Source organism: Phasianus colchicus, unplaced genomic scaffold, assembly GCF_987193195.1.
Source record: "Phasianus colchicus unplaced genomic scaffold, bPhaCol1.hap1.1 HAP1_SCAFFOLD_48, whole genome shotgun sequence".
Classification (NCBI taxonomy): Eukaryota; Metazoa; Chordata; class Aves; order Galliformes; family Phasianidae; genus Phasianus; species Phasianus colchicus.
In genome coordinates, this window is record NW_028325226.1 from 883,562 (window position 1) to 910,877 (window position 27,316).

At 44.1% G+C, this 27,316-nt stretch overlaps 1 protein-coding gene across 22 annotated transcripts; it reads left to right on the forward strand.

Annotated features, from left to right (window-relative positions):
• Positions 1–408: 408 nt before the first annotated feature.
• On the forward strand, positions 409–17,588 carry LOC149911991 (uncharacterized). 22 transcript variants are annotated; one of them, XR_016462533.1, is made up of 20 exons: positions 409–458; positions 967–1,044; positions 1,809–1,961; positions 2,612–2,842; positions 3,222–3,384; positions 3,671–3,863; positions 4,454–4,544; positions 5,321–5,528; positions 6,033–6,211; positions 6,301–6,476; positions 6,781–6,904; positions 7,159–7,634; positions 7,780–7,846; positions 8,328–8,466; positions 8,640–8,737; positions 9,249–10,485; positions 11,822–11,995; positions 12,711–12,845; positions 13,764–14,518; positions 14,805–15,370. XR_016462533.1 is itself a non-coding variant. In XM_090132883.1 (19 exons), the coding sequence occupies exons 12-18, from the start codon at positions 7,820–7,822 to the stop codon at positions 13,919–13,921; spliced, it is 1,968 nt and encodes a 655-aa protein (XP_089989009.1). In that variant the 5' UTR covers positions 471–1,044; positions 1,809–1,961; positions 2,612–2,842; positions 3,222–3,384; positions 3,671–3,863; positions 4,454–4,544; positions 5,321–5,528; positions 6,033–6,211; positions 6,301–6,476; positions 6,781–6,904; positions 7,159–7,634; positions 7,780–7,819; the 3' UTR covers positions 13,922–13,941; positions 15,377–15,464. The 22 variants fall into 22 exon arrangements, 5 of the variants coding, with proteins under 5 accessions (XP_089989009.1, XP_089989008.1, XP_089989010.1 ...); XR_016462539.1 differs by lacking the exon at positions 409–458 and adding an exon at positions 4,740–4,808 and having other exon boundaries at positions 471–1,044; XR_016462537.1 differs by lacking the exon at positions 409–458 and having other exon boundaries at positions 471–1,044; positions 13,764–13,941; positions 14,184–14,518.
• Positions 17,589–27,316: the final 9,728 nt, after the last annotated feature.

Below are 27,316 nucleotides of genomic sequence, written 5' to 3' on the forward strand. Positions count from 1 at the left end.
AGCATGGACAGGAGGAGCTTGATTTGTGGCATTTGTTTTCTTCTGCAACGTAGATAGGTTGCAAGAGAAACAGCTTGTATGTAGCTGACCCCATTCTCCTCTCTTTAGTCGGAAGTGTGCTTGTGAAAAGTAACAAGTGTGAGGACTTGCTTTGCTACTAACCTCAGTTTCGCTTTGGTAGCCTTTGCCAGTTACTGGGAAGAAATGTTATTTTCTTACTCCTGTGTCTTTCAAAAACAAAGCCCAGAGTACAAGGAGTGAACTGGAACTGATAACTGTGAAGACACTTTAGGAAGTATTATGCACCCCTGGAAAGAAGGGTCTCCCTACTCAATTACTTCAAAAGTACTGTATATTTAAAATGTACCTTTTGGTTTTTTTTTTCTCCAGAGATCTTTAAAAGGATTCTTTTTTGCTAAGCTGTACTTTGAGATAAAAGAATACGAACTTGCTAAGAGGTAATAAACGTTACGTATGTTGTTCTGTTCTTTAAAGTGTGATGGGAAAGCTAAATGAAGTAGAGTGGAGAAATGAAGACCGTTGTCATGCTGTTTTAAGGTAGCAGCAAATGGCAGAATGTGGTGCCATTTAAATCTTCCTAAAACAGCAACTTAAAGCATGGGTAGTTACGTGGTGCTGTAAAAACCCATCCGGTAGAAATGTCTTGTATGCCATCGTGTTACGTCCTTCCTACAGTTTCTGTGAGCTACTGCTTTATTTAATGAAGGCCAGTGCTTGCAGGCAAATATGCAACATCTGTACGTGTAGCAATAATGTTGTGCCTTACTTGAAGATCTAGATCAAGCCCCTTGAACTAAATACAGCTAACTGTCCTGTGTGACAGATTAAAGTCCCACGTTAGCTGCAAGGTGTGGGGGGACTTGTAATACTGAGGAATACTGATCCTTCTGGTTTTTCTTTCTTTCTTTATTTACTCTGTACATCTATTACATCTATTTATCTCAGTGTCCGAGAGAGAGATCCCAAAGCTCACAGATCTACGAGGCTCAGGATAACACGGAAAAAGCTTTTGGGTGTTACAAGGTAAGCACCTCACTCACCTCCCTGATGTCCTGCTTTATTCCTTTGTAAATGGACTTGATCTTTGTGCTTCCTGCTCTGATAGTCTTCTTCCCGCTGCCCTTTGGACTAAGAATATGTGAGCCCTGTAGAATTCTGCAGTAGGGATTATGGTGACAGCAGTAATCCGGCTGCTACTGAAAGACTGGACTGAGAGTGTTTTTCAGTTGCATTGTTTGTTTTCTTGTTAGCGGTGGGCTTTTTGTTTGTTTGTTTCCTCAGAGGTAGAGGGAACGGGGCAAATACAGTTCCGATTAGGTAAGCATATAAATGTGAACTTCACAGTCTGTGTTTCATTATTCGGGCACCGGGGAGGGAGAGGATACACACAAAAGTCTTGTTGCCAGCACAGTGACTGAGTGCCATCAGCCTTTGTGACTTAATTCTGTTTTCCGGAAGCCTCCGTATTAGGTTAGGCTAGAGATACCCCTGGTCTGGCTGTCTGAGTAGAGCAGCAGCGGGTGGTAGAGGAGCTGGTTTTGACATTGTTTCTCTTACGGTGTTCTGAATTCCAGCAGTTGTCTGGGTGTTACAAACCAATGGTGGCCTTTCAAAAGGGAGGCTTTTCTTAAAGCAGTGAGAAAGTATTTATTGATAGTTCTAATTTGACTTGCTGGGTCTGTTTAATGGGGGACATGTTTGACATGTTTTCTTTCTTGTTCTATGTTGACTGCAAGATCAAGTTACTAGTAACCTTTTTTCTTATGTGTATGCATGGGGAAAACCAGCGTTCTGTGGAGCTGAATCCAATGCAGAAAGATCTTGTACTGAAGATTGCAGAGTTACTATGCAGTAACGACATCGCTGATGGAAGAGCAGAGTACTGGGTTGAGAAAGCTGCCAGGCTCTTCCCTGGGAATCCTGCTGCTTACAGATTGAAGGTAAATTCCAGCTTCTGATCTCTGTTCTGTGCCTAGAAGAAACTTCAGTTGCGTCAAGCGATGGGAAAACCATGGTAGTAATATTATCCAAGAGGTCAAGATTAGATAGGTTAAGTATTGTCTCTATTACATGACTACACTGCTTTCTAGTTTTTTTTAATTTGAGTTGAAAACTGTCAAGTGTAGGAGATGCTGTTATTCCCTAATACTGTGTAAATGCTTTCAGTCATACAATCTCACTTTTGTACGGGTGTTAGTTTTCTGGAGCACAACTGCAATGAAATTGAAGTCTTGAGAGGCTTGTGCTTTGGGATTTTTTGTGTGGTTATGTTATTTTATTTTATTTTTTTAGACAAGCTGTTCTGTATTGACGTGTGGCATCTTTGAACCAGATGGTTTGACAGTCTTAACTTAGCATCTAACTTAGCATCTACAAGATGCAAACTCTAAAGCTTTGGGTTTTGGTTTTGTTTTTTTTTTTCCCTCACTTCTAAAATGTTTGTCAAACTCTCTGTAGCACCTACCAGCTTTCCAGAGCAGTTTGAGTAATGTAGCCTGTAATGGCAATGAGAAAACAGTCAGGTAACGTAGTTGCTGAAGAGGCTCTCGTAGAGAATGAAATTTTAACGTGTTGCCTTCGTATGTGATAGGAGCAGTTACTGGAGCGTAAAGGCGAAGATGGCTGGAATCAGCTCTTTGATATGACTCAAACCGAGCTCTATGCGAGACCAGACGATCCCTACCTTAACATCAGACTGGTTGCTCTCTACCGTTCAAATAACAGATTAAGAGATGCTGTGCTTCATTGTCAGGAGGCGGAGAGGAAAATACCTGCAGACTCCAGCTTGGAGTGGTGTTTGTGTGTCGTAAAGACATTTGAGGTATTTAATCATGTTTTGATCCTGTCATAATCTCCCATGTCCTTGAAACCGGTGTTATTCTCTTAGTATCGTTACAATGGCAGCTAATTCTCAAGTGGCTTAACTCCTTTAAATGTAATGTCTGCGGAAACAGTGATTTATTTAGGATTTTCTTAAGCCTTAAAGAGTTGTTTAGTTTCTAGCTGAGGTACTAAGTTAGATACAGCAGCTCCATCAGGGAGGGAATTGCTGAGGCAAATAGTTCCTGGAATTTTGCTGCTGAAGAATACGTTAACATCTCACCTGGGAAACTGGATTATGTAGCAAGATGTTCTGGAGAAACTCTTGCCTTCATAGAAGGATGGCGGTTCCTCATTCTGTGATGAACTTTATTCTTTAGGAATATCTTGAATCAGTACGAGACTTGGAGGCTGATTAAAAAAAAAAAAAAAAAAAAAAAATTGGAGAGCTGTCAAGAAGGATCATCTGCTGGCCTATTCTAGCTTGGTTAAAATGACGCTTGCTTCTAGAGATGTTCGAGAAAGCAGAGGGGCCCTTGAAAGGTACTCTTTTAACTGTTCTGCTTATTTAAAAAAAGAAGAAAAAAAAAGAAAATTGAATATTTTTTCTGGGTCACCGAACTTCTAGCAGGCATCATTTTCAGTGAGTAGCTGTTTTATGGATGGAAGAGGAGTTTCTCTGTATTAACTGCAAAGAGTAAATGTTGCTAGGCTTGATCCGCAAGCTGTGTCTGAGCTAAAGGCCTCAGAGAAGACTCAGTGATAGGGGTCTAGTATAAATCCTGGGAGACCAGGACTTGGTTGAAAATGAATCTTTTCTATGTTCCAGTTTTGATCGTGTGCTTCACTCTGTGAAGCCGTGTGCGAATGGACCTGATGAGCTGTCTCGTACCTTCCTTGAAATGAAAGGACACTTCTACATGCACGCTGGCACTTTCCTGCTGAAAACGGCCCAGAACAACGAGGCACAATGGAGAGATGCATGTGAACTCTCAGCATTGTGTTGTCTGAAAAGTTTCCACGTAAGTCACTCTTCAGTTTGTGCCTGTAATTGTTGCAGTTCTTGAATGCTCTCACTGTACGCGCACTGAACGCCTGCATTCCAAAAACTAACTACTGTTTTTAAGGCTGTCTCCTGGCCAAATCTTACCCTTCCATACTTGTTTAAAAGATTTCAAGTATTGTGAAGAAAATCTCATCTGTTTCACTTGTCAGAAGTAAAATGACTCTTAAGGGCTAATGAGTGTGTTTCCTGTAGACTATTCCCTTCTCTGTAGTGCAGCTAAAATAACTAATATTAAGGTTAGTGGTATGGGGGGGAGGGGAATGACCTGAGTAGCTCTCACATACTAATTGCGTAAGCAGCAGAGCTTGATCAAGCTTAATTCTTTGCTTTATGGAATAAAATCAGCTTTCCCTTTTGCACAAGTGCTTGCGTTCAAAACATCGCTTTCTCTTGTGCGCTCTTACAGCTATTTGCAATTGTTCAGTTACTCACCTTGTGTCCTTTTCAGGAAAGAAACAAGCTTGTTTCCTAACTTTTAAGACTAAATGAGGGTGAGTTGTTTTTTGTTGAGAAGAAGCTGTAGCAATTCTTTTCTTTCTTTGCCAGATTCCTAAACCAAAGTCAAAACTAATAAGAGGAGATCGTGCTGGGCAAGATGCGCTGGAAATGTTGGCCTGTGACCGAAAAAGCCAGTCTGGTAATAAAAACTAAGAATTATAAATGTTCCGTAGTTCCATTTTATGAGCAGTTAATGTCAGAGTTAATGGCTTGTTAAAGAGCACACTTGGCGTCTTGGAACATGCTATCAAACGTTCTGTAGTTTGGCTACGTATGAAATACAAAAGAGCGGTTTGATCCTGACACATAACGGGCTTTTTCTTTTTATCTCCAGGACATTAAGATAGAATTTAACTATCAGTGTCTCCGAGTCTGCTGGTTTCTGCCTACTAATATACTATTTGTAAGCATTGCTAGTCCCAAGTATAAAAGAAAATATTGCTCCTTTCCTGTCACTTTTGTTCCCTTCTTTGTTCCAACAGGTTTGGTTTGGTGCATTTTTTTTTAAATTTTTTTGGTGAAGCCGAGGTAGTTGTTTTCAGTCTTCACTATCCTGTGGGCTCTAGATGAAAACAAAGAAAACACCAGGCATCAGGCTGAATTGTTCCTGAATAGATGAGACTGACAGCTACTTATTTTGAAGACAATTGCAGTGTCATTGTAATAAAAATACACAGTAATTCTGGAGAACTGGATTTGAAAATGCCTTGGGACTGCTGTCAGCCCATATGCTAAAAGGGTGACTTAATTATAGGGAGAGTGTAAGTTAGAAATTTGTATTTGTAAATTTGATTTGTAAATATCATAAGGGGAAATCTAGATTCCCAGCCTAAAGCAGCAGGAACAGCCCACTGCATCAAATATTGTAGTCCTTGTTTAAGTTGAGTGTTCTTATGTGACATTACGTTTTTCTAGGTCATATGTTGCTGAACTTAAGCCACGGCAAGGAAGACTTCTTGAGAGATTGTGGAAACTTTTGCAAACAGAAGTGGTTTATTTACATTGTTTGAAAGCCTGTTTGGGAGTGGAGCTTCTAAAGAGAGGTCTTTTCTCAGCACAGATGATATGGGAGATGTCAGTCCCCAAGCACCAGAGCAGGGAGAACTGAGTAAATACGATATTGGTAAGAGATGCTACTTAAACTCAACGTAAGCATGACTCTGTATTAGAGGTTCTTCTACAAGTGCTTCATCTGCAACAAAAGACAAGTATCTGTAATAGCTGCTTGTGGTTGCCCTAATCAGAGGGTGCTTTGCAAGAAGTTTCACTTTCAGCTGTAGCTGAAGGGCAGTATCATCATGCCAGGTTCTGAAGAATTTCTCACATACTTCCTGCTTCCACACTGTTGTCTTCTGGTCTGCTCTGACTCATTTCCAATTGAAGCTGGAAAGTGCTTGTATGCTGGTGAGTGCTGATAGGAAGGCCCACATTATTTATGTGTAATCTATGAACACAGGTGACAGGCATAAAAATGAAATAATTCCAGGATGAATTGTGAACTAATGATATCTTCCCATTTTTTAGGCTTAACTTGATGATGAAGTCTGGCTTTGAATTTGAGTGTAACAGGAGTAGAATGATACCTTTCCTAACGAGGACGCTTCTTGCAACCCTTGTTTTTGCATAGGTGCTGTTTGGATGCACAGTGGTAGTCTCCAGCACCTTGCATGGCTTGGCTTGCAGTGGAATTCCATGTCAGTGTTATTCCCGCTGCGCAGATCATTACAACAACTCTTTCACTTGCCCCAAGAGACATCGAGACTGGAAACAGATGCTCCTGAGTCCATTTGCCTGTTGGACCTTGAAGTAAGCAAGCTTCCTAAGTTCTTAAATGCATTTAAATGCCTGTTTTTTGCTACCTAATACCTTCTGTTTGTTTATTTTCACCAAAACAGGTTTTTTTACTCGGGATGGTGTTCACTAGCAACTTAGAACTGCAAGAGAAGTTTAATACTCAGCGTGGCACACATCAACCTCTGTTCTTACCATTGCTGCTGTGCAAACAGTTCTGTACTGAGAAGCAAAGATCCTGGTGGGATGCTGTTTGTGCTCTTATGCAGAAAAAAACAAAGTAAGGCTTCTTCAGTTTGGAAATATTGGAACCAACCTTCTAGATGGCTTCTGAATTGATTCCCATAGGTTGCGTAAAACTAGTTCCTTTTGTTTGACGTCCTTTAAATGTTAAATGTTTTTTGCTGTAGGGGTGTGAGATGCTGAAGAACTTTATAAAAATGGGCTTTACATTTCTGACAGTGCATTTGTAAAGAAGAGCTAGCTTAGGACTGAAGCTGCTTGTTATGTTCATCAAACAAATGACGTGTGAACAGATGAAAAAGAGGGAATACTAATTGAGGAATATTTCTTTTGATATTCAGAGCAGACTCGGCAACCAAACTGAAGCTTCTTGTACAGCACGGATTAAGTACTGTGTGAGCCCTGGAGAAACACGGCCTTCAGCCTGCCTTAATTATACACTGGGCAAGAAGTCTGCAAAAAACAGTACGTTAAGATTATCTGTAAATAAGTATCATCTGTTTTTCTCTAATTTTGCAAACTTAATAGACTAAATAAAATCAGATGAGAATGTAGTATTGAGAACTGCTGCTACTAATTTTGATGGGATGTCATGCAAGGCAGTTGCTCTAGTCAAATACTCTTACCTCACTACTCTCAACTGCATCAGAGAAGAATAAGTATGAATAACACTCTATTTAAATATTCTGCAATAGTTTGAATTTCTCTTTCTTCAACAGGGCGTTAGCCTTAACTCCCACGACCAGAAAGAATATATTGGAAGAAGCGTCTACTACTGGAAGAAAATTTTGCTTAGCTTGAGAACTATCAAAAAGCACAGAAGTATTCCCGAACCTGCGTATCCTCTCTTCAGACATTTCCATAGTGTGGACATCCAGGTACTGATGGATTATTCAAAGATGAGAGTAAGAGGGGTTGTATGTCACAGGCTTACATATGAATTGTTAGCTGGTTGGTTTGTTTTTTGTTTCAGTTGGCTTTGTGTGTTGATGGGTTGTGGTTGGTTTTATTTTTTTTGTTTTTTTGTTTTTGTCATTGTACTGCTACTACTGAGATTTGGTAGTATCTTTCTGTTGAACTTCTGAGTTTTAAAACTCTGATTGGAAGATACTGAACTGCCTTAGTACCTCCTCCTATTTGACTACTGTATGGGAACTGCTGAGTCAAGGCCTGAACCTCTGATTAATCACCTGAGGTGAGCAATGAGGCAGCCCTGGGAGCACAGGTGAAAGCAATTCACCTGTGCTGCAGGAAGGGGTGGAGCCTGGCTCCACCTCTCCTAGACCCATTTAAGAGCTGACTACCAGTGGGGAAGGATCTCTCTCTCTCTCTCTCTTCAGAAGATCCACTCCACTGGAGTTTCCTGAGTGAGCCCACGATATGGGTCAGCAAGTGGAAGCTTTAACGGTAAACAACTTGAGTCACTATATTTGATGCAGAACAGTTGATCTTTTTGTTCTGGTAAGTACTTTGTGACCCAAGCATTGAACTTCACTTACCAGGCTACCTCTTAACTCAGTGAAGAGAACTGCTATAAACACCTGCTTAAACTGAGTTCAAGAGTAAAACTTTGTTGCCTACAAACTCTGATTTGGTACTCAGATATGGGAAGTAATCCTGAGGATTGTGCGTGCAGAAAGTTGTGCTTTCTTCAGCTTAGCTACTTTGTTCTGGGTTTATTTCTAGCTTCAGGGAACAGTCTCAGTTTCGTAAAGCATAGGAAGATCATAGATTATTGCAGCACTTAACTCATCTTTTTTTTGTGTGTGTCTCAGACCTTGAACATGCTTTTAAATAGCAGAGGAGTGTAGGGATCGTTCCTTAGGTTTCCTCCAAATACCGATGTAATACGTTTACATGCTCTTAATTGAAACACTGTCTTTAATAGAATGAAATATGGGAAATGAAACGTAATAGTTCCAGTGTAAATGTATCATCTCACTGCTGGCCTGCTGGAAGCTATGAAACAGGTACAGTGTCAGATGGTTATCGGAGAGCACAAAATCTTCATGAAGCTCCTTTAAGGGGTAAGTTGATGCTGAATTTTTAATTGAACACTTAGCTAAACGGAGTAAGACTTCTTAAAATGTTTCTGCAGTGTTCTGAGATGAATGAGTAAAACTGGTCCCCTGGGAAAGTTCACTCAAGTCAGTAATCACAAAAACTGGATATAAACTCTTTTCTTGGTGTTCCTTTTCAGTTGCTACCTCTGGCCCATCTGTTCACTGTAGCCAGTCACCTGCTTGTAACTCACAGTCTCTTCAAAGAACTGCTGCAACCAGTGTAACACCAACAAAGGTGAGGACATACGAATCCGCTCAAGCCATTTCTACTGATGTGTTGAACTGGTTTTGTTTCTGTGTGTAGCAGGATATAACTGCGGTTCCCGAGAGAGCGTTTACTAAACTTGAGGTCTGCTGGAGACAGGCAGAAAGTTCCGTAATCAGCTAAGCTTTGGGATATTGGGTTTGGGAGAAACAGCCAGCAAAGCATGTTTTTAACCTGCTAACATATGTCCTCTGCTCGTTGTCTGCAATGTTCTTTTCCCCAAAATAGTATGGGGGCTTGATTTTTTTTTTTTTTTTTTTTATACTGAAGAAAAATGAGTCTATTCAGCTTACGCTTCTCCCCAGTCTGTGTTTTCAGATACCACTCAAGTTTTGAACGTATGATTTTAGTTTAAACTGATTAGAGTTGAAATGTAATTTTACGGTACGCCTTGCTATTAAGAGTACGTGTTGCATGGGCTTTAGCACCCTAATCCCTTTTCCTCCTTTTCCACAAGGAAGTAACGGTGCTTTTTCTTTAGGCACCTGTCTGTGGCATGGATGGACTTGCACCTCAGCAGCGTAGATATGCTCATCAACAAGCAATCCGCACGCCACCTCTGCGAAACACTTGTGCTGCTGTGTTTCCTCAAGACACGTATGGCGCACCTTTGCATTTTGATGCTCCATCTGCTGGAATCATTTCGCCTCGTGGTGGTGGTGATCGCTACAACTACAGCCTTCCACAGGCAAGCACAAATCCACCACTGCCTGAACCAGGCTATTTCACAAAACGTGTGGTTTTAAAACCTCTAGAATCCAGTGTTAGTGTCGCACAGGACAAATTGGGATCTGCCTTTGCTAAAAAGGAAGGCCAGTGGAACTGTGACATCTGTTTAGTAAGAAATGAACCCACTGCCCCAAAATGTGTTACTTGCCAGAATACAAGCAAAACTAATTCAGAAGTATCTCTTCAAGAATTTTCCTTGAAACTTGAAGGGAAAATACCAGCATGTACCTCTCAGAATCTTGCAGATGGTGAAGCAAAGCCTGCAGAGGAAGGATGTAATTTTTCAATGTGGATGCCTCTCGGTGGATTTAAATTTGGTATACAGGAGTCCAGTAAAAATACCGCTAAGAAAGATGATCCATCCAAAGAGTGTACAACTGATTTGACAAACATGGATGAAAAAGACAAAAACGAACTGCCTTCAAGTAGTGGAGTTACACTCCAGTCTGAAGAAACAGCAGACAGGGACAAGAGTGAGCACACCCGTGAGAAAGGCACGTTGGTAACATCTCATGTTTCTTGTACGAATGCAGCCAAAGCATCTCCTTGTGGTAACAACGCTGTAGCTGTGCTGGAGGAAGCTACCAGGGTGAGAAGCGACCTCTGCCATGGTGGTGATGCTTCTGATGCCACCGTAGAAGCTTTAGAGGTATCAAGCACCTCTGAAACGCCAGCAAAAACGGAGGTTTCTGCTCCAAAGTTTGTATTTAGATCTGAATCTGTCAGGAGCGTTTTCAGTAACAAAGAGACATTCCCGTTTGGGAATACTTCAGCCCCCGGCTCCCTCTTTGGATTCAGCTTTAATCGTCCAAGAAAGAGCGATGAAGGAACTTCAGCATCTCGGAAAGCAGAGCAGGAAAAAGCGGGAGTAGCTGAACCCCCCAGAAGCTGTAGTGCTGCTCAGAAACCTTGGGAGAGCGAGGCATCCCAGCCGGCTCCTTCGGCACAGGGTGGGCCCTCCAACTTCTCGTTTAAAATCCTGGAGAAAGGTGAGTGTTAATTGAACCAGTAATTTATTCAAGTGTGCAGCTCATTAGTCAGTCACTTGTTAATGCTGGTCATTGTGTATTACTTCTTCTGTCTTAATAGTATGTCGTTTCTTTCAGTTCTAATGCACGTCTGTGAATCTTCAAATCCTAGACTTTCAACTTGAGTAAATATGAAGTTGTAGTTCTTTGCACGTAAGAACAGAAGCGTGCCTTATGCAGGACTCAGTGCAACTCTGTAGTGAGAAAGGGAGTTGCGGGTAGGATTTTGGAATCTGTCCGAGGCGTCAGAGTTGATCTTAGTGTTGCTTTTTTTGTAGGGAAGGAGTTTGGTACTGCTAGAACCAGGAGATGCTAATATTGTTTAAACAACGAGGCGTTGTTTAAAATGTCAGGGTGAAGTGCTGACAGTGCATTTTTTGTGTTGAGCTGGCAGTTATTGTGTTCAAGGCCTCGCTCTGACTGGTAACCTACGAGAACAGCAGTTGTGCTTAAGCTTCAACTTGAATTATCCCTTCAACTAGGAGGCATCCTTCTTGTCTGCTTCCATTCCTTTCCAGTAACTTCACATCTGTCGCTTGAGCCTTTGTTTGTCGTGGTTTTTCTTCTTGTACTTCCCAGAAGTGTTGTGAAATAAGCTCTATTCAGTCTCTGGTTAATACCATCTGGAGTTCCAAATGCTCAAAGTTCATCGGTAGCACACGCTGCTGCTGACTGCTTTCTGTTTCTTACTTTCTTTTTCAGTCCTTGGTTTTGCTTTTCCTTTGTAGATGATACCCATATGGCTCTTCTGTGTAGCTGTATTTTGTTTGGCGTATGGCCATCAATAATTCTTGTAACAACATGAAAATGCTGACCTGTTCTTGGTCTGAGACTTGAATTTCAAAAGGAAAGTGTATAGTGCTACTAGAACCAACAGACAACATTTACAATATGTTTACGATATTTAAATTGAGAAAAACTCTCATCTTCCATTTGGCCAGTCACTCTTTCTGAGGCTGTGAGTGTCTGTGTACTAACAAAAGGTGGCACGTATTGAGCTTCCAGAAATATAAGTAAATGTCAAAGGAAGCTAGTATTTGTAGTGGCAGTTGCAAGATTGAAGTCTTCATTATTGCATGGAGGTTCTTTGATAGCAGCAGAAAACCCAAGTGTGATGGATTTACAGTTCCTTGGTTATCCTGAATGAGTGTCTTTTTACATAATGATGTTATTTCAAAAGCTCTAAATTTAAGATGTTCTGAATATCGTTAGGTTACTTTATAACGTATGTGCCAAAAATGATCACGATATTTAGCTGTCTTATCAGCTGTTTTCCACTAATTTTTGTGCTTTGCAGCAGGCCCCCTAGTCAAACGTGAATGTGTTACTGCTTGGGAAACTAAATCTTCTGAGCAGAAGGCTAACGGAGAAACTCCACAGGTCCCTTCTACATCTGTCTGTGGCTTTAGTAGCAGTGCGGAGGATGCCAGTCCAGAAGGCTCTCAGAAAGAAGTAAAAACTCAAAGAAAAAGTACGAGTCAAGTCTTTACGAAAGTTTAGGCAATAAATTTGCAGTATTATTCTTAGACTATTTTCACTTAGTGAGAAATAAAGCGTCCGGCAGATTAGAAACTACTTGGCTTGTTTGACTGTGTCTCAAGTCTGTTCTGGCACTGGAACTATGGTACTACTAAGAACTTAAGTTTCTCCGGGAGAGAAAGGAAACAGCTTTGCCTCCTAAAGTAGAAACAGCTTTGGCTAGTAGAATTCCTCCTAGCAGGTATGTAAGAGTTAAGTGATTTCAGAGCAGTTTCCAAGGGAAATGGTGCTTGTTTTGGAATCGTACTGCTTCAAAGGTACTTCAGTCTCTTGTTGAGTCAAAGCTGTGTGTGTTTTAAGAGTGATGAAGAATGTCTGAAACCTTCCAACAACAATTCTTGTTTGTTTTTTTGTTTTTCCCCAGTTGTTCACTTCCCTTAATCCCTGTTAGTTAGCTGTTCTGAAACATTAGTAGCACTATAGGAAAGTTGGAGACTGAGAACTTACTATCATGTTTTTACTGTACTGCTGTTGTAAATAAATGAAGAAATTTATCAATTTCTGGAAGGGAGGGAGGGGAGAGGGGAAATGTGGCTTTTTTGGAGGGAGTCATTATTCTTAGTGTCCAGACTTAATGTAGTTTGAAGTTTGTATCTTAGGCTCTTACGGCTTATTTGCTTACTGTTTTATTAATCGTACTGACTCAGTCTCTACAAGTAAGGAAGAATTACATACTCCATCAACCAGTGAAGCAACAGCAACAGTATTTGTGCAGTCAGCTGCCAGCAGCGGAGAAGCAGAATCCACAGAAACTGCTCGCGTGTCAGAGAATTTACCAGGAGGTGGTGATACAGCTTTTTAGGAAGTAGAACAACTTGCTTGAAGAAGCCTGATGTAGCTTTGTAAGGCTTAACTCAGTTGTTCATGTCTGGATTTCGTGTTTAACCTTAGTATGCCTAATAAGAGGAGAAGCTTGCAATGACTGTAGTCTTCTAGTTTGGCTTCCTGTAAAGAATAGAACTTAATTGCAGGTTAGTATAATGACTAAGCAAGACTGATGGAGCACAAAAAAACAGTATGTAGTGTCCTTTAATTGGAACAGTTAATCTGATGAAGTCTGCAAAATGTTGTCTTCCTCTTTCTGCAATATCTTGTCTGCCTTTCCTCATCCGTTAATCATATTACGACGTCTGTTGTTTTCTTTCTTGCCTTGCCTGCTCTCTTTCTCCTTCAGAAATGCTTGTCTGTCACATGTTTCTCCAGTTCTTTCAAGCTTTTCTTTAACTGTGGAAGATGTGTTAATTGAAGGATGTTAAAAGGCAGTAATGTGCACATATAAAGTGAGGAGGATACGCAGCTGTGAGGCCTCCATTTATTATTTTCAGTTGATTCTTATTCTGATCAAATGCCAGTATTAAGTTACTTAGCAGCCTTCATAAGGGGAACACCTGGAATGCTAACAGTGCTGGGTTATCACTCAGCACATCATTCAGCAGACCTGAAATTTCACTGGGAAATATGCCGGCACACTTGATAGCTTAAAAATGAATTTCAAAGGCTGAAATCTGTTGGGCTCTCTCCTTTTGAGAAGGCAGGGCTGTTCGGTCACTTCAGTGCATGATGAGTATAGAGCTGTGGGTACAAAGCCACTGAAGAAAGGAAAACATCGAATAATTTTGGATTATGATGTCAGAATTGTAACAGTGTTGTTGGTGACAACAACTTCTGGGGAAATCACGCGTTACTGTGCTGTGTTTTAGGTGGAGGTAGTCTGGAGAAGAAGATGAAGGAATTCCCTTCAAAGAGAGGGCGAAATTTTACAGTTGGGCCAGAGATGCTGCTCAGTGGAAGGAGCGCGGTGTTGGAGAGCTCAGGGTCCTCTTCCATACACAGAAGAAGTGTTACAGGATCCTTATGAGAAGGGACCAAGTTCTTGAGGTGTGTGCAAAGCATGTCATCGCTAAAGAAATGAACTTAGTGCCCTCTGAAACATCAAACAGTGTTTTAATTTGGACAGCTACAGGTGATGCTGGTTAGTCGGTTGAGTGGTTTTTACAGTTCTTTTCAGTATCTTCTGTAGTTTGTTTGGCTTTGTTTTACCCTGGAGATTATACAGAACAAAAGCTGCTGATCTCTGGCTGCAGTGACTAGAGCTAAGGAAATCTCGGATTTGTTTTCAGATGGTGAAGTGAAAGTAGAGCAATTTGGGGTCAGAGCTAAAGTTCAAGAACTGGCCAATTCTTTTGAGAGGAGATTTGAAGAATGCCAGCAAAGCTTGTCAGAGCTGCAGAAGGGCCACCTCTCTCTGGCAGCGGAGCTGTCAAAGGACACCAACCCTGTTGTTGTGTGTTTTGTTTCTGCCAGTGACGAACCTTTAGGACACACAACCACGGAGCTGCTTTCAAATATTGTCCCTCGAACAGCTGAAAATTTCAGGGCCCTGTGCACAGGGGAGAAAGGCTTGTGGGTTCAAGAATACCACATTTCACAGAATAGTTAGTGACTTCGATGTCAGGTAAGCTTAATGTGAAGGCTTTTCATTGAGAGAAAAAACCCTTCTGGGCTGCAGCACTCCATGAATCCTGCCTGAAAGTGGGCTTTTCCAGTTCTTGAATGTGGTGAGAGTAGCCGAAATCAGCAGGGCTGCAGTCAGCAGCGATGCCTCAAGCTTTCCCGACACTTCTAGAGACCATCGCATTTTATTCTTGGAAAGCTATGACTTCAGGGGAATGCCACAGACTTGCATGTTAGACTTCGTTTTCTTCATACCTGTTATCTGCCTGATCACTTCTCTTTGGCAGCTGTTGGATCTGTAGGCTCTTCAGAGCCGGGTGTCAGCCTTTGGCAGCAGCAGGAGGCGGAGCTCCCGACGTATTGCAGGCAGCGTTTGCGCTGCTCAGGGCCTTGGCTGCAGCGTGCGTGCAGAGAACAGCGTGAGTGTTTGGCATGGCTGTGCAGCAGAGAATATGAAATGGTAGTTTTCTCACTTCCTCAGTGCCTCCCAGCACAGGACTCTGTGGTAGATCAGAAATTGGTGTGCGTGTTGGATTTGCTGTTTAGCAAGTGCATTCTCCTGCTGTATCTCTGTGTGTCTTTGTATTCTGCTGTACTTTGACTGCAGGAGTTTTCTCGCAGGAGGGTCAGGGCCATCCAAACTCAGTTCTGTTGTGCTTTGAGTATGGAGCTCTTTCAAGCCTTGATTCTAGGCCTAGTGGAGTAGAAGCCAACACTGTGTGAATAACAGTTGAAAAGTGTCCTTTTCTAGAAGAGGAGCAAGGCAAAAATGGTGATGTAATTCTAGCGATTCAGTTGCAGGCTTCTTTTAACTTTGTGTAGCATGGCATTTTACATCCTGTTACTGTGTTTCCTACAGGTGAGTTCGTTATTGGTTGCGTTACTAAAGCTGTGAACAACCACTGGAAGTGCTTCTGCTGTGATATCTGCCAACAAGTATTGGCAGGAGTTGGATTCGTCAAGAATGACGGCAGGTGGGTCTTCACCCTTCCTTCTATCACTGGTAATGATGAAAATGGAATGACAGTTGGGAGGGATGGTTATGGTTCCTAAGGCTTTCCTGCTGAGATGGAGTAACCAAAGTGTCTTTTATGAGAAAAAGGTCTAAGAATGCATCACAAAACTGAGAGTGGATATCTTAAAATGTGTGCATAAAATATTAACTACTTGTCTACTTCGACACCGGATTTCCTGTCAAGTGTGTGTTGTACCTGGTGATGTTTCAGGATGAGTAGGATACACTGTGGTAGACACTTAAAAACAAATCAGATGCAGAAGTTTTGTCATTTTTAAATAGGTTTTTATTTTCCCAACATGGGTTCCCCAATTTGAGTCCAGTTTATCACCTTTTTCACTAATAAATGCGCTCATTTCAGTGGGATCCTTCACGGTTTGTTTTTTTTTTTTTAAGTAAACTGTGTAGCCATTGATTTCATGCTTTTAATGCAATACACGTGGTTATGTAGAGAGTTAGGGCCCGTTTTGCCATCCAGCTTCCAATCTAAATTTCTGAAGAGGCTGAGGGTAAACATGGGAGTGGGGCGGGATGAAAGTCTGCAATTTGCAGCACAGGGTGGTACCATAGGAAATAGGAAATCTGAGTGCAAACTTGCTTATAGCAGCAAAATGATTGACATTATTTTTCTAATACAAAGGGCAGAAAATTGGTTGTCTTCAGCTGCTTCAGTCATTATCTTGCCTATGTTCTTTGCTTTTAGTTGAGTTGCACAAAGTGTGTTTTTCTTTTCAGATTTCCTTCATCTCGTTTCATCAGCTTCTGCAGCTGCAGAATACATAGCTGCATGTTTTTACATCCCCCAGTGATGCATGGATGAGGGGGCATTGTAGGATATAACACACGTCACTAGTTGTTTGCTTTTTAGTACAAAGGAAGCTATCATTTCATTATCATGGCAGAGGCTGATTTGAAGAACAACCGGTAGTGTTGTGTCAGCGGTATTGTCAGCTTATATTTTTCTTTCTCTGATGTTTGATATCACGGGGAAAATGCAGAGGAGTGCATTTTTCTTTCCTTCAATTACATTTAAGTAAATCTAAAAGAAACCTGTGCTAAGAGAGCCAGAATGTAAGCCAGGCATGACTACAGCTTTCTAACCTGTTTGAGACAAGCTCCGTAGCTATTTTCATAGAGATTTGATGCATCCTACTTAGCAGGCTTTTCTCAGAATCAATCAAGCTTGTTTAAAAAAATAATCATATTGAACTGTCGTATTTGATGCTGCTAAAGACATTATTATAGTATAAATCCTGTTACTGAAACAAGTGCTAAAAATTAAATGATCTCTACGGAAGCTCTGAAGTTGAAATTGTTCTATTCATGCTCTCAATTAATGAATTTTTGAACAGGAAGGAATTCACTGCTGATGCTCACGAACCGAAAGGAGAATAATTACATGGTTTACCTGCCGTGACAAAATGGGCGTCCCCATCTGTGGAGCACACAGAAGACCAGTTGAAGGACGTGTGGTGAACGCTATGGGCAAACAGTGGCACGTGGAGGTAAGCATCAGCTGACACGTTGTCTTTCACAAGTGTAAAGGTTAACGTACTTACCTGGAATATTGCTGATCAGCTTCCATGAAAGGGTTAGAAAAGTGTGCAGCAGTGATCAGCAAATGCATCTCCTAATCCCATTTTCAACCTTGATGTGCCTGATCTTCCACTGAGAAAAGACCTCTGCCTGCGGAGCTAAAATCAGGAGATGTCCCAGGAAGCATTGCGAGGTCCTTGCAGAAGAAAATGTCACCAAGTGAGAAGCAGGATATATGGAAAGGCAGTAAAGTTCTGTGACAAACGTAGTGCTAGTGGGCATTATAACGTTTCTATGGCTTCCAGTTACTTGCCACGTAAGTATCTCTAAAGCAGTTTAGGTGACAGTTCATATTTCAAGTCTCTGTACAAGATTTACTTCTTTATCTTCCATTTAAGTTATAAAGATAAGCAGTCTAGTCCTTTTGTTGTGAAAATATCCTGTAGCATGTACTTTCTTCACAAGATGCAGTGGTGCTGAAAATGTAATCTTTGTCATTAATAACGTATCAGAATCACTTCAGTGCTGGATTTCCAATGCTCAGATGTTCAGGATTAGGGAAGCAGCAAAACAAAACCATATTTGTAGAGGGTGGAGCAGATGTAGAGAAATATTTTCATTTTTAATATCATGAAGACACTTGTAATTAGATGACGCAAGATTCAATTGGAAACCCAAATCAGACTTGCCATCCTTCTCCTTTTATTTCAGTTTAAATAAAACAGGAAAGCTATTGAGATACATTTGAGAAATTACCGTCAATAAAATCATTGCTTGAAAACTTTGTTGTTTCTACTTCCTCTTCAGCTGTTTTGTTTCCACTGCAGTCGTGATTGAAGGAGATGGTAAGCAGTTCTCTAGCTGTTTTCTTAGCTTAGTTACGTTTTGATGAAAGTTCTTTCTAAAAGTGGAAGGAAGGTCCTTTGTTGAATCCCTCACTGCTCCCATTAGACCGCAAAGAGGTCTCTCTATCAGACATCAGGATAGGTGTGATTAGTCAGAGGCCAAATGGGCAGAAGACCTTACAGCAGCTGTTTTGTGATGATGGAAGATCAAACAGGAGCTAAAGAGAAACCTTTTAGTAATAACCAAAGGCCAGAGATGCTGGGAGATGCAGAGGAGGCTTCCTGCCCCACCGGCTTTAAAAAGGGACACATACCGCTGTGAGGGTGACCACATAGGCATCTCCCCAAATGAACTTAGGGTTCCATGACCCAGATTTGTAAAATATTTAGATACTGAACAATTTAGGTGGGCTTTGTGAGGGATTACTTTTTATTAAGTGCCTAGCTTCTATTGTTTCAGTTTGGTTCTTGGAGATATTCACCTATCTGTCACAGGCACCTGTCTTTTGAAAATAGAGGCTGATGATAATTGCACAAAACCAGGAAGGGATTGTACCTGGAAAGATCTGTCCTGCAAAGGCATAAGTGCAAGTGTCTTAATTTTGAGGAGGAGAAATTGTTTGGTGGGCTTTTTGGACTGTCATCAATGATGAAATGCCCTAAGGCAAATCATTTCACGTGCGTCATGCCACGTTATTTTGTCCCTAGCTCTACAGCTCCCTCACCTAACACTGTAATACACGTCTTAGCCTCACCTAGGCCAAATCCATTCTCAAAGCGGGAGGAAGCCTCTGGTATACAAAAGGAGCCATAAAGTAGCTCATAGTCATGTGGGTCATGTAGTCATATAGGGTGAGACCTACGTTCCAGAAATGCGCTTTCCCCACACTTGGGGACTGGGCTGGACCTCGGCGGCTGCATTTCCCTCGTCCCCCACCAGGGGGCGCTGCTCCCCATCCAGCTCAGCACGCACCCTGCGCTCACTTCCAGGGGGCGTTCTCAGCAGCGTGCGCCCTTTGCACCGGGCAGCCCGGGCTGCGCTTTACTGACGTGCTGCTCGGCCGCGTTCACAACGTGTGCTCCAGTCAGCCCGCAGGCTGTCGGCTTTTCAGCGTCTATTACACAGCCCAGTGCCGGAGCTGGTGTGCGCTAAAGGCACCTGCAGCTGCCGGGACAGCCTGAAGAAAAGCCTCGGGAGGGGTTTGCACGACCCCAGGTGAGCCGTCAGCCCGGCGCTAAGCGCACAGAAGGGAACGCTGGAAGGGCCGCTAGAGGCAGATGTTGCCTGCTGGGTCCCCGAAGGGAAACTGCGGGCTGCCGGGGAGAGAGAGGGGAGTGGAAATTCCCCCGCTGGAGGCTTCCCATTCAGACACTCCAAAGGAGGAGTTGAAAGCTGCCATCAATCCATGCGTGCAGAGCTGTGGAGCGGGATCATCTCGTGTCTGCCGTGGCCCAGAGGGAGAAACGCACTCCCGGCTGGGCTGCGTTACACAGAGCCAACCGGGCAGCAGAGCACGCTGAGCTCCTCTGCTCACTTCCTCACTGTCCCAGCTGCAACCCCTTCCTGTGCCTCTCGGAGCCCAAGCCGGGCTGCAACACGCCTGGCAACCGCTGCTCCCCTCGTTGCAGCCCGTCTGGCCCAGCAAACCTGCCGTGCTGGGCAGGAGCTGGGGCCGGGACCGGGCTCCCGCCTGGGCTACAGCAGCGCCGGTTCCGCCCCGCCCGGTGCCGCTCCCCGCTGCCCTCCCGCCGCACATCCTTGCGGTCGCACATCCCCACGTTGCTGTCCTGGCGCTCCTTTAACTCCTCTCACCCGTGAGCAGGTCCCAGAAGAGGCAATCTCCGGCTGCCCTGCTCTCGAGGGCAGCATCTCCCTGCAGCTGGCTCACTTCCTCACTGAGCGCTGCCCATGGCACTCATGGCACGTTTCTACTCACTGAGCGAGTGACTTCTATTGCTAACAACTTCCTATCCTGCTTTCTCAGTTCGGTCCTCTCTGCAAGGCATGAGCATGGTTAAGCTCTCTGTGTACGAGGGCCAGCTCTGCTGTTCACTTATGTAGATCTACTGACTTTAAGGTCACCCAGAAGGAACCGCCCTCGGGGTAACCGGGGGTTTGTGTCCGGAGAAGACTGCTTCTTTTTCTATTGCATTTTCTGTGGGGCAAAAGTGGCTCCAAGTTTCACTTGGCAATGTTTAAACTCTACACATCTTTCTGCAGGAGATCTTCCTCTGAACTTTGCCATGATCACAGCCGCATCTCTTTCCTTTGTGCTGATAACCCAGCTGCACACATGAGCAAAATTATTTCCTCCGCTCACATCAAAGTCTTCTAGAAAGCAATGGTTTTGTAACAAAAGGGCCAGTATCCCTATGGCAGAGGAGGTCAACACATCCTCTTCTGACTCTGCTCTTGAGAAGAAAAAAGAAAAAGAAAAAGAAAACAAACAAGGAAGCTAACAAAGAAGCCCACCCTAGTCTAGTCTGGGACATGGTTCACCAGATTCTTCCAAGTGTTCTCACTTCTGTCTCACTCAAGGCTAAACAGAACTTCCATATGTGTGGAAGAACACAGATCATGGCCTGAACAGGATGACTTGTGGAAAATCAAACTCCATAACCACAAAGTGGTTATAAAGCAGGTATATTTTGAGTTACAGCACTGCACACACCCGCTGGGTACTGAGGGAGTAGCCTCTCCTAACATGCACACAGTAAAAGGACAGTTTAAGGATATTTATAGAGACAAGTTACATATATGCAAGAATAGGAGAGGATATTACGATTGATTCTAAGAAAGGAGGTGTAGATTATTCTGATATTACCCTTAGTATAGGAGGAGATATTCACTGGTTCCAAGAAGTTATAATATTCTCCACCCCAACTGCTGAGTTACTGTGGCTTGCAGCTCTTATTCCTTGCTGTAGTGGCACAGCAAGGAACCAGTAAGTGAGCACGAGTGCCTGGAGCGGTGCGAGAGATGCGTTCCTCGGCTCACCTCCCCCTTCTCCAGGCTGCTGCTAGGAAGGGTGAGTCAACCCCCCCTCTGACGTCCCCCCCGAAGCGACTGCGTGTGGGAATGTAAGAAAAAACTGCACGGAGCAGCAGCTGCGGAGCAAGATAAGCGGCATGAGAACCAAGGACACCTTCAGAAGAAGAAAGAACATCTCACGGCTCTGATTGGCTAAGCACCTGTGTGAACGGTTGAGGAGTGTTTTGCAGAATGCTCTGTTAACATGTATAAATAGAGTAGTGCTTAACAATAAAGCAGACTAATAGCCTTTAACCACATTGGTGTGCTGTTATGTCTCTAGCGCGTCCTGAGAGTCCAGAGACTTCCCCACATTTGGCGCCCGAACAGGGACCCTTCGTGGGACGATTCGGGGAAGTGGACAACGGCAGGACGGTCGCAACAGAGGTTGGCACCGTGTTGCGGTAGCTGGGTTAGGCGCCGACGTAAGTGCTGCGGTTAGCTGGAAGCGGGGTCGCGACCCGCCCTCTGTATCCACGATGGAGTGGGAAGCTGCGGAGAAACTGCCGTTAAATATTCTCTCTAAGAGAGGGGAGCAGTCATCTCCTAAAGGCATGGCCGAGACCCTGGTGCACTGGGCTCGGAAGAAGGGACATTTGTCAGAAGTGGCGCTGATATTCAGCGTTGACAAATGGTGTGATATTGGGGACTGCATGTGGGAATCAGTCATTAATGGTGGAAAGGAAGAAAAACTATTGCGGCCCCTTGACCCCTTGTGGAGGTCTGTTATTAACTCTTTGAAAGCTATGCAAGCCAAGCGACAGGCAGCCGCTGCAGCTATGCAGGCACTGGCCGGTACAACAACTAATTTGGCTTCAGAGTTTGACGTGCCTGTTCGGGGTATCACACACCCTGTGTGTTCCTCGGCGGGTCAAGTAAAAGCATTGGTAGGGGCTGCAGCTCCTGATCTTTCAAATGACACTGCTACTGAGTCATCTGCAGTAGTGCAGCAGGAAAAAAGGACTGTATCTGACATCACCCCTGATGGACACTGCCAGGAGCAGCCTCCTGCAGAATCAGAGAGCGTCGGTGAGGGTGAGGGATTAGAAAAACTGGATTGCAAGGTTAAAATATTAACAGAGCGATTATGTAATCTGGAAATCTGTATGTGGCAAAAAAAAGATACGGGGCCTGACCGAGGCTCTCAACTAGTGCCTTCTACGGGTCCTGACCTACCGACAGTGCCTTTTGCTCCACCGACTCATCCGGCAGCGCCGCCCGACTGAACTACGGAGAGCTCGTTTCGCGCGCGCCCGCACCGTTCTGCGGGACAGGGGCTGAGCGGTCGGGATCTGTGCGGAGTTCATCACTGGTGAGGGAGCAGCCGGTAAATCTTGCAGCGTTACAGTTAGTTGACGTTTCAGAATCAGCCTGTAGTTACCTTAGCATTGGTTACTTTTCTCAAATGGTAAAGCAAAAATGTTCCTGAATTTCCGAAAACTGGATTCTCTTTCTGTGGAGAGTTTTGGGGCAAAATTGGTGCAAAACTCCGGGAGGCTTTTGTTACTATGACAGCACAGCTGCTAAACTTTTATCTGTTTGGAACCAAATAATGGAAGGGCTTAAACAAATTCGACAAGGAAGAATTTCTTCCGATTATTCCCCATCGCCCTCCCTCCCACCCCCGTCGCTACCCCTCGGTGCAGAAAGCAGCCCTGGTCCGCATTCCGCATTCGGTCCGCAGCTCCGACCCCACCCCTGACCGCGGGGAAAAGAAATCGCAACTCCCTCCCTTCCCTCACCCCTCCACCCCCCATCGCTGCTGCCCTCGGCTCCGTCCCTGGCGCTCATCCCGCTCCCACCCTCCGCCCCACCCCCGTTGCTCGTTCCCTCACGCTTCGTCTCTGCAGCCTGCGTGTAACTTAGAGCCAATAACGGACCTGCTTATATTTCTAAAGGCATTCGAACTTTCCTCCAAGAATAGGGTGTTAGATATATTACAGGCATTCCTCATTCTCCCACTGGACAAGCTATCATTGATCATACTCATCTAACATTGAAATCCATTCTTAATAAACAAAAAAGGGGAATATGGGAGACACACCACAAGAAAGACTGTAAGTGTTTTGCTTTCTCTGTGCCATCTGTCAATAAAGTGGAGCCAGCCTCTCGGTATCAATGGGTTGTACTGCCTCAAGGCATGAAGAATTCTCCAATTGTGTGTCAGATATTCGTAGCCACACCTTGCAACCTATTTGTAAAGCAAACCCTCATATGATTATTTATTATTACATGGATGGCATACTGTGCTGTTCAGGAACAGCCTTTTGATAATAGCTGGGAAATGCAATTAATCTCCCATCTCTCTCAATTTGGCCTTACAGTGGCACCGGAGAAAGTGAAACGCACCTTTCCTATGTTAAATTTGGGGTTGGAAATTATCAGATGCTATGATATGCCCTCAGACTGTAGAATTGAAAATTGACATTTCCACACTCACTGACTTACAAACTCTTTTAGGTCGCTTACAATGGCTATGGCCAACGGTTGGCATTTCCAATGTTCAATTAGAACTGTTGTTGTCAAGAGGGAGATGTGCTAATGATGCTATCCTATTGACGCCTGAGGCTAAGCAGGCTCTAATTCAGATTACCGCCCAAATTCAATCAGCAGCTAGCTATTGTCAGTCCTTACATCACAACATCTCCCTTGTCTTGTATGTCCAGGAGAAGCATGCTGTCGCAGTCATTTGTCAATGAAAACAAAAACAAACAAACAAACAAAAAAACCCACACTTCTCCTCAAAACAGGCCTACTAAACAATCTTCTACTTCTCCTTCTGTGTTTTTTTTTTTTTTTTTTTTGCTGAAATGGCTGTTTCCCCCTGCTCAGCCTCGGTCGTCCTTGATGACTCGTATCAATATAGTAGCTGAACTGATTCATGTGGGCAGAGAGAGAGTTCTCTGCATAGCGGGGCAAGAACCTGACGATATTAGTTTACCTTTTACCTTGCTGTGGGCAGAGTGGGCGTACTGTCACTCCCTCTCCTTACAGTTTGCTTCAGAAGGGTACCCTGGTCATTTTCATTTAGAACGCCCTGATCAGCGAGTAGCGTTGTTTCTGGAAAAAAACTGAAGGATTGGAATACCTCAGTATTCGAAATGATCGGTGGATGGTCGCACAGTATATACTGACACTGGACGCTGGAGCCACAAAGCTGTCTGTGTGTGGTGGGACAATAGCTGGAAGCATCAGTTTGTGCCAATGGAGCTGCAAGACAGTTTACAAACTATGGAACTAAAAGCAATTTTGTGGGCCTTTACTGCGTGTCCAAATGAACCTCTAAATGTTGTAACTGATTCCCTCTACGCGGCTGGCATATGTCAAAGAATTGAGGATGCCCACATTAGAGACAACAAGAATGTGTGCCTTATCTCTCTGTTTTTACGTCTTAAACACACATTACGGCGAAGAAAGGAACCATATTGTGTCATCCACATTCGCAGTCACCTAAACACTGTTGGTTTAGGGCAGGGTAATGCTGTTTGCTGATAAATTGGTTGTTGTAACTCCTGTTAATCTGTTCGATGCTGCTCGTATCTCTCATGAGATGTTTCATCAAAATGCCCGTGGTTTACATAGACAGTTTAATATTGGTGTGAATGATGCAAGGTTGATAGTTCAGACATGTCCACAGTGCAGTTACCATAACAGTGGCCTTGGGCTGGGGACTAATCCCCGAGGATTGAAAGCATTGGAAGTGTGGCAAACAGATGTCACCCATATTGCAGAGTTTTGGTTGATTGCGATGTGTTCATGTTGCTATCGACACTTACTGGATTTTATATGGGTTTCTCCCTTAGCGGGTGAATCTGCTAGATACGTCATTAAACACTGGATTGCATGTCTTGCTATCTTGGGAGTTCCAAAACAAATTAAAACGGATAATGGGCCAACCTAAAAGTTGCAGTCAGTACAGTCCTTTTTGCAAAAGTGGGGAGTTCAACGTAAGTTCGGGATCCCACATGCTCCTCCAGGTCAGGCTATTATAGAGCGCACACATGCCACACTAAAAACACAACCTGCTGGCAGGGGGCAGGAAGCCGTGCGCTCCTCTGCACGAGGCACGAAGGGCTCCTACCTTGGGTGCGGAGCAGGCTGCTCCCACCTCTGGCGCAGGCAACCGGGCTCCTGGGAGAGCAGGGGATGCCGAGTGCCCGCAGCCCGGAGCTGGCCGCAGGACGGCCTTGCTGCACCTCCTGCCGCCGCGGTGCTGCCCGGATGGCTTCCAGCCAGGCTCTGGCCGCTTCGGCACAGCCTCAGGTGCCGGGCAGCAATTCCCACAGCGAGCACGCCCCGAGCCGGCTGCCAGGCCGTGGGCAGTTTCACAGCTCGTTCTCGTGGCACATCTGCACCCGTGGGAGAGAGGGGAGGATGGGGGCTGTGTTTTGTCACGCTAATGAAGCGTCGCTCTCTGCTCCGTCCCTTTGCTGCCTTTGCTGGGGCCATTCGCACATCCTTGCGGTCGCACATCCCCACGTTGCTGTCCTGGCGCTCCTTTAACTCCTCTCACCCGTGAGCAGGTCCCAGAAGAGGCAATCTCCGGCTGCCCTGCTCTCGAGGGCAGCATCTCCCTGCAGCTGGCTCACTTCCTCACTGAGCGCTGCCCATGGCACTCATGGCACGTTTCTCCTCACTGAGCGAGTGACTTCTATTGCTAACAACTTCCTATCCTGCTTTCTCAATTCGGTCTTCTCTGCAAGGCATGAGCATGGTTAAGCTCTCTGTTGTACGAGGGCCGGCTATGCTATAACTCTCGAGGCCCACACATCATCCACTGTGGGGCAGAGAAAGCCCTGGTATGCACCAGGTACATTACAGGTACAGGGACCCGTATGTCTTAAGGAGATGTCCTCCATTTGGGTGAAGGAGCGAGGGTGCTCCCCCAGAGGGTGGATCCACAGCTATAGGCTGTGTGATGCAGATCGGTGTGGGAGCACAACCCTTGAGAGCAGGGTCCCACTTGGGGAGGTATCTCTGAGGTGAAATCTTGCAAGGCACTCTGAGATTGAGGCTATAATGCGCTCGGGAATGTAAGCTTTGTAATACTTTGGAGAAATCATCGCAACAAAAATGCGCTGGGGGGCATTTGCAGTTAGCTGCCAGGAAGGGGCCTGGTAGGATCATGTAACGAGTAAATGTCCAAACTGGTTTTTCATTGTCGTTATCTTTGTGATTGTTAAGTGTTTCTGTTATAAAATTATTGCTTGTGGAATTCCATTTACAATACAAGTGCTCTTGTTGCTGGGAGACATTGGTTATAGCTCGTGCCCAGGGAATTTGGTGTTCCTGTGCCCTGGGGAAGTAGGCAGACTCCATTACCCAGCAACGAGACTTTATAAGCGGCTGCTATCTAGTGTGAATGCTAACCTTTGGATCCAAGGTGTGAGTGGTGTGAACGTGGGAATCGAGTTTAGTTGGATATTTGTTTAACCCTGTATTTGTTATCAGAGCCTTGACCTGTAGTACTGCCCAGGAATTACAGTGGAATAGAGGAAACTGGCATTTTGGTTGGCGTTGTGGACTGGGGTTTAAAGAGGAGTATGTATTTGGTCACAGTAACTTACTAGCTATAAGGTGTGGACTTTGGGGAACAATAAAGAATCAATGAAATTTAGTATGGAGGAACACAGGGAAAGGAAGTTCCCAGGTAAATTCCACCTGAGATATTGCTGGAGAGCCTGGGGGCCCCGTGAGCAAGAAAACTTTAATTAAAAATTGTAATCAATGGTGGTTGGAAAGCGATGACCATTTAGCAGTTAATATTGTTTTTGCGAAGGCAGGAGATGAGATGCTGGGAGCGAATAGCCTTCATCTGCAGAGACCTGGGAAACTTGATATCCCAGTGTTAGCACGGGAAGCCTTAGGAAGGGAGGAGCTGAGAGCAGGGCTCTAGGACCAGAGATCTCCTCAGGAAGAGCTGACAGGGGAGAGCTGGAAGGGCCCAGGAGGTTCTGCCCCCGTTGAACGGGAAAGCAGTTAGTGCAAAAAGAGGCGCTGGATTTGGTAACAGATGCAGTAACAGTCAAGGGTAGAGAAGATTAAGCTGAGGAAGGAATTGCAGCAAAGTGTGGAATTTGTAGTAACTGGAGCATCTAATTGGGTGTTAAATACTCCAGTGAGTGGTGAATTTGTAACCGTAAGGGAAGACACTGGCAAAAGTGAGGAAGTTTACTTTCTTAACCCTTAACAACTTAGTGTAGGTAAACAGGTAGGGATACACAAATGTTTGTAGGTGCCAAATTCACCAAAGCCTTTACTAGGGTGAGATTTATTAGAACAACTGGAATCTTGAAATCAAGTTGAAAGGAAAATTGGAATGTAAGGTACAAGAAGAACAGTTAATGGAGGTGCTTAGTTTAGCATTAATCG

Coding starts and splice junctions, on each gene's coding strand:
- LOC149911991 (XM_090132883.1), top strand. CDS start 7,820: ATGGGTCAGCAAGTGGAAGCTTTAACG. Junction 7,847..8,327: donor AGCAAGTGGAAGCTTTAACG/GTAAACAACTTG, acceptor TGTCTTTAATAG/AATGAAATATGGGAAATGAA. Junction 8,738..9,248: donor CCAGTGTAACACCAACAAAG/GTGAGGACATAC, acceptor CTTTTTCTTTAG/GCACCTGTCTGTGGCATGGA.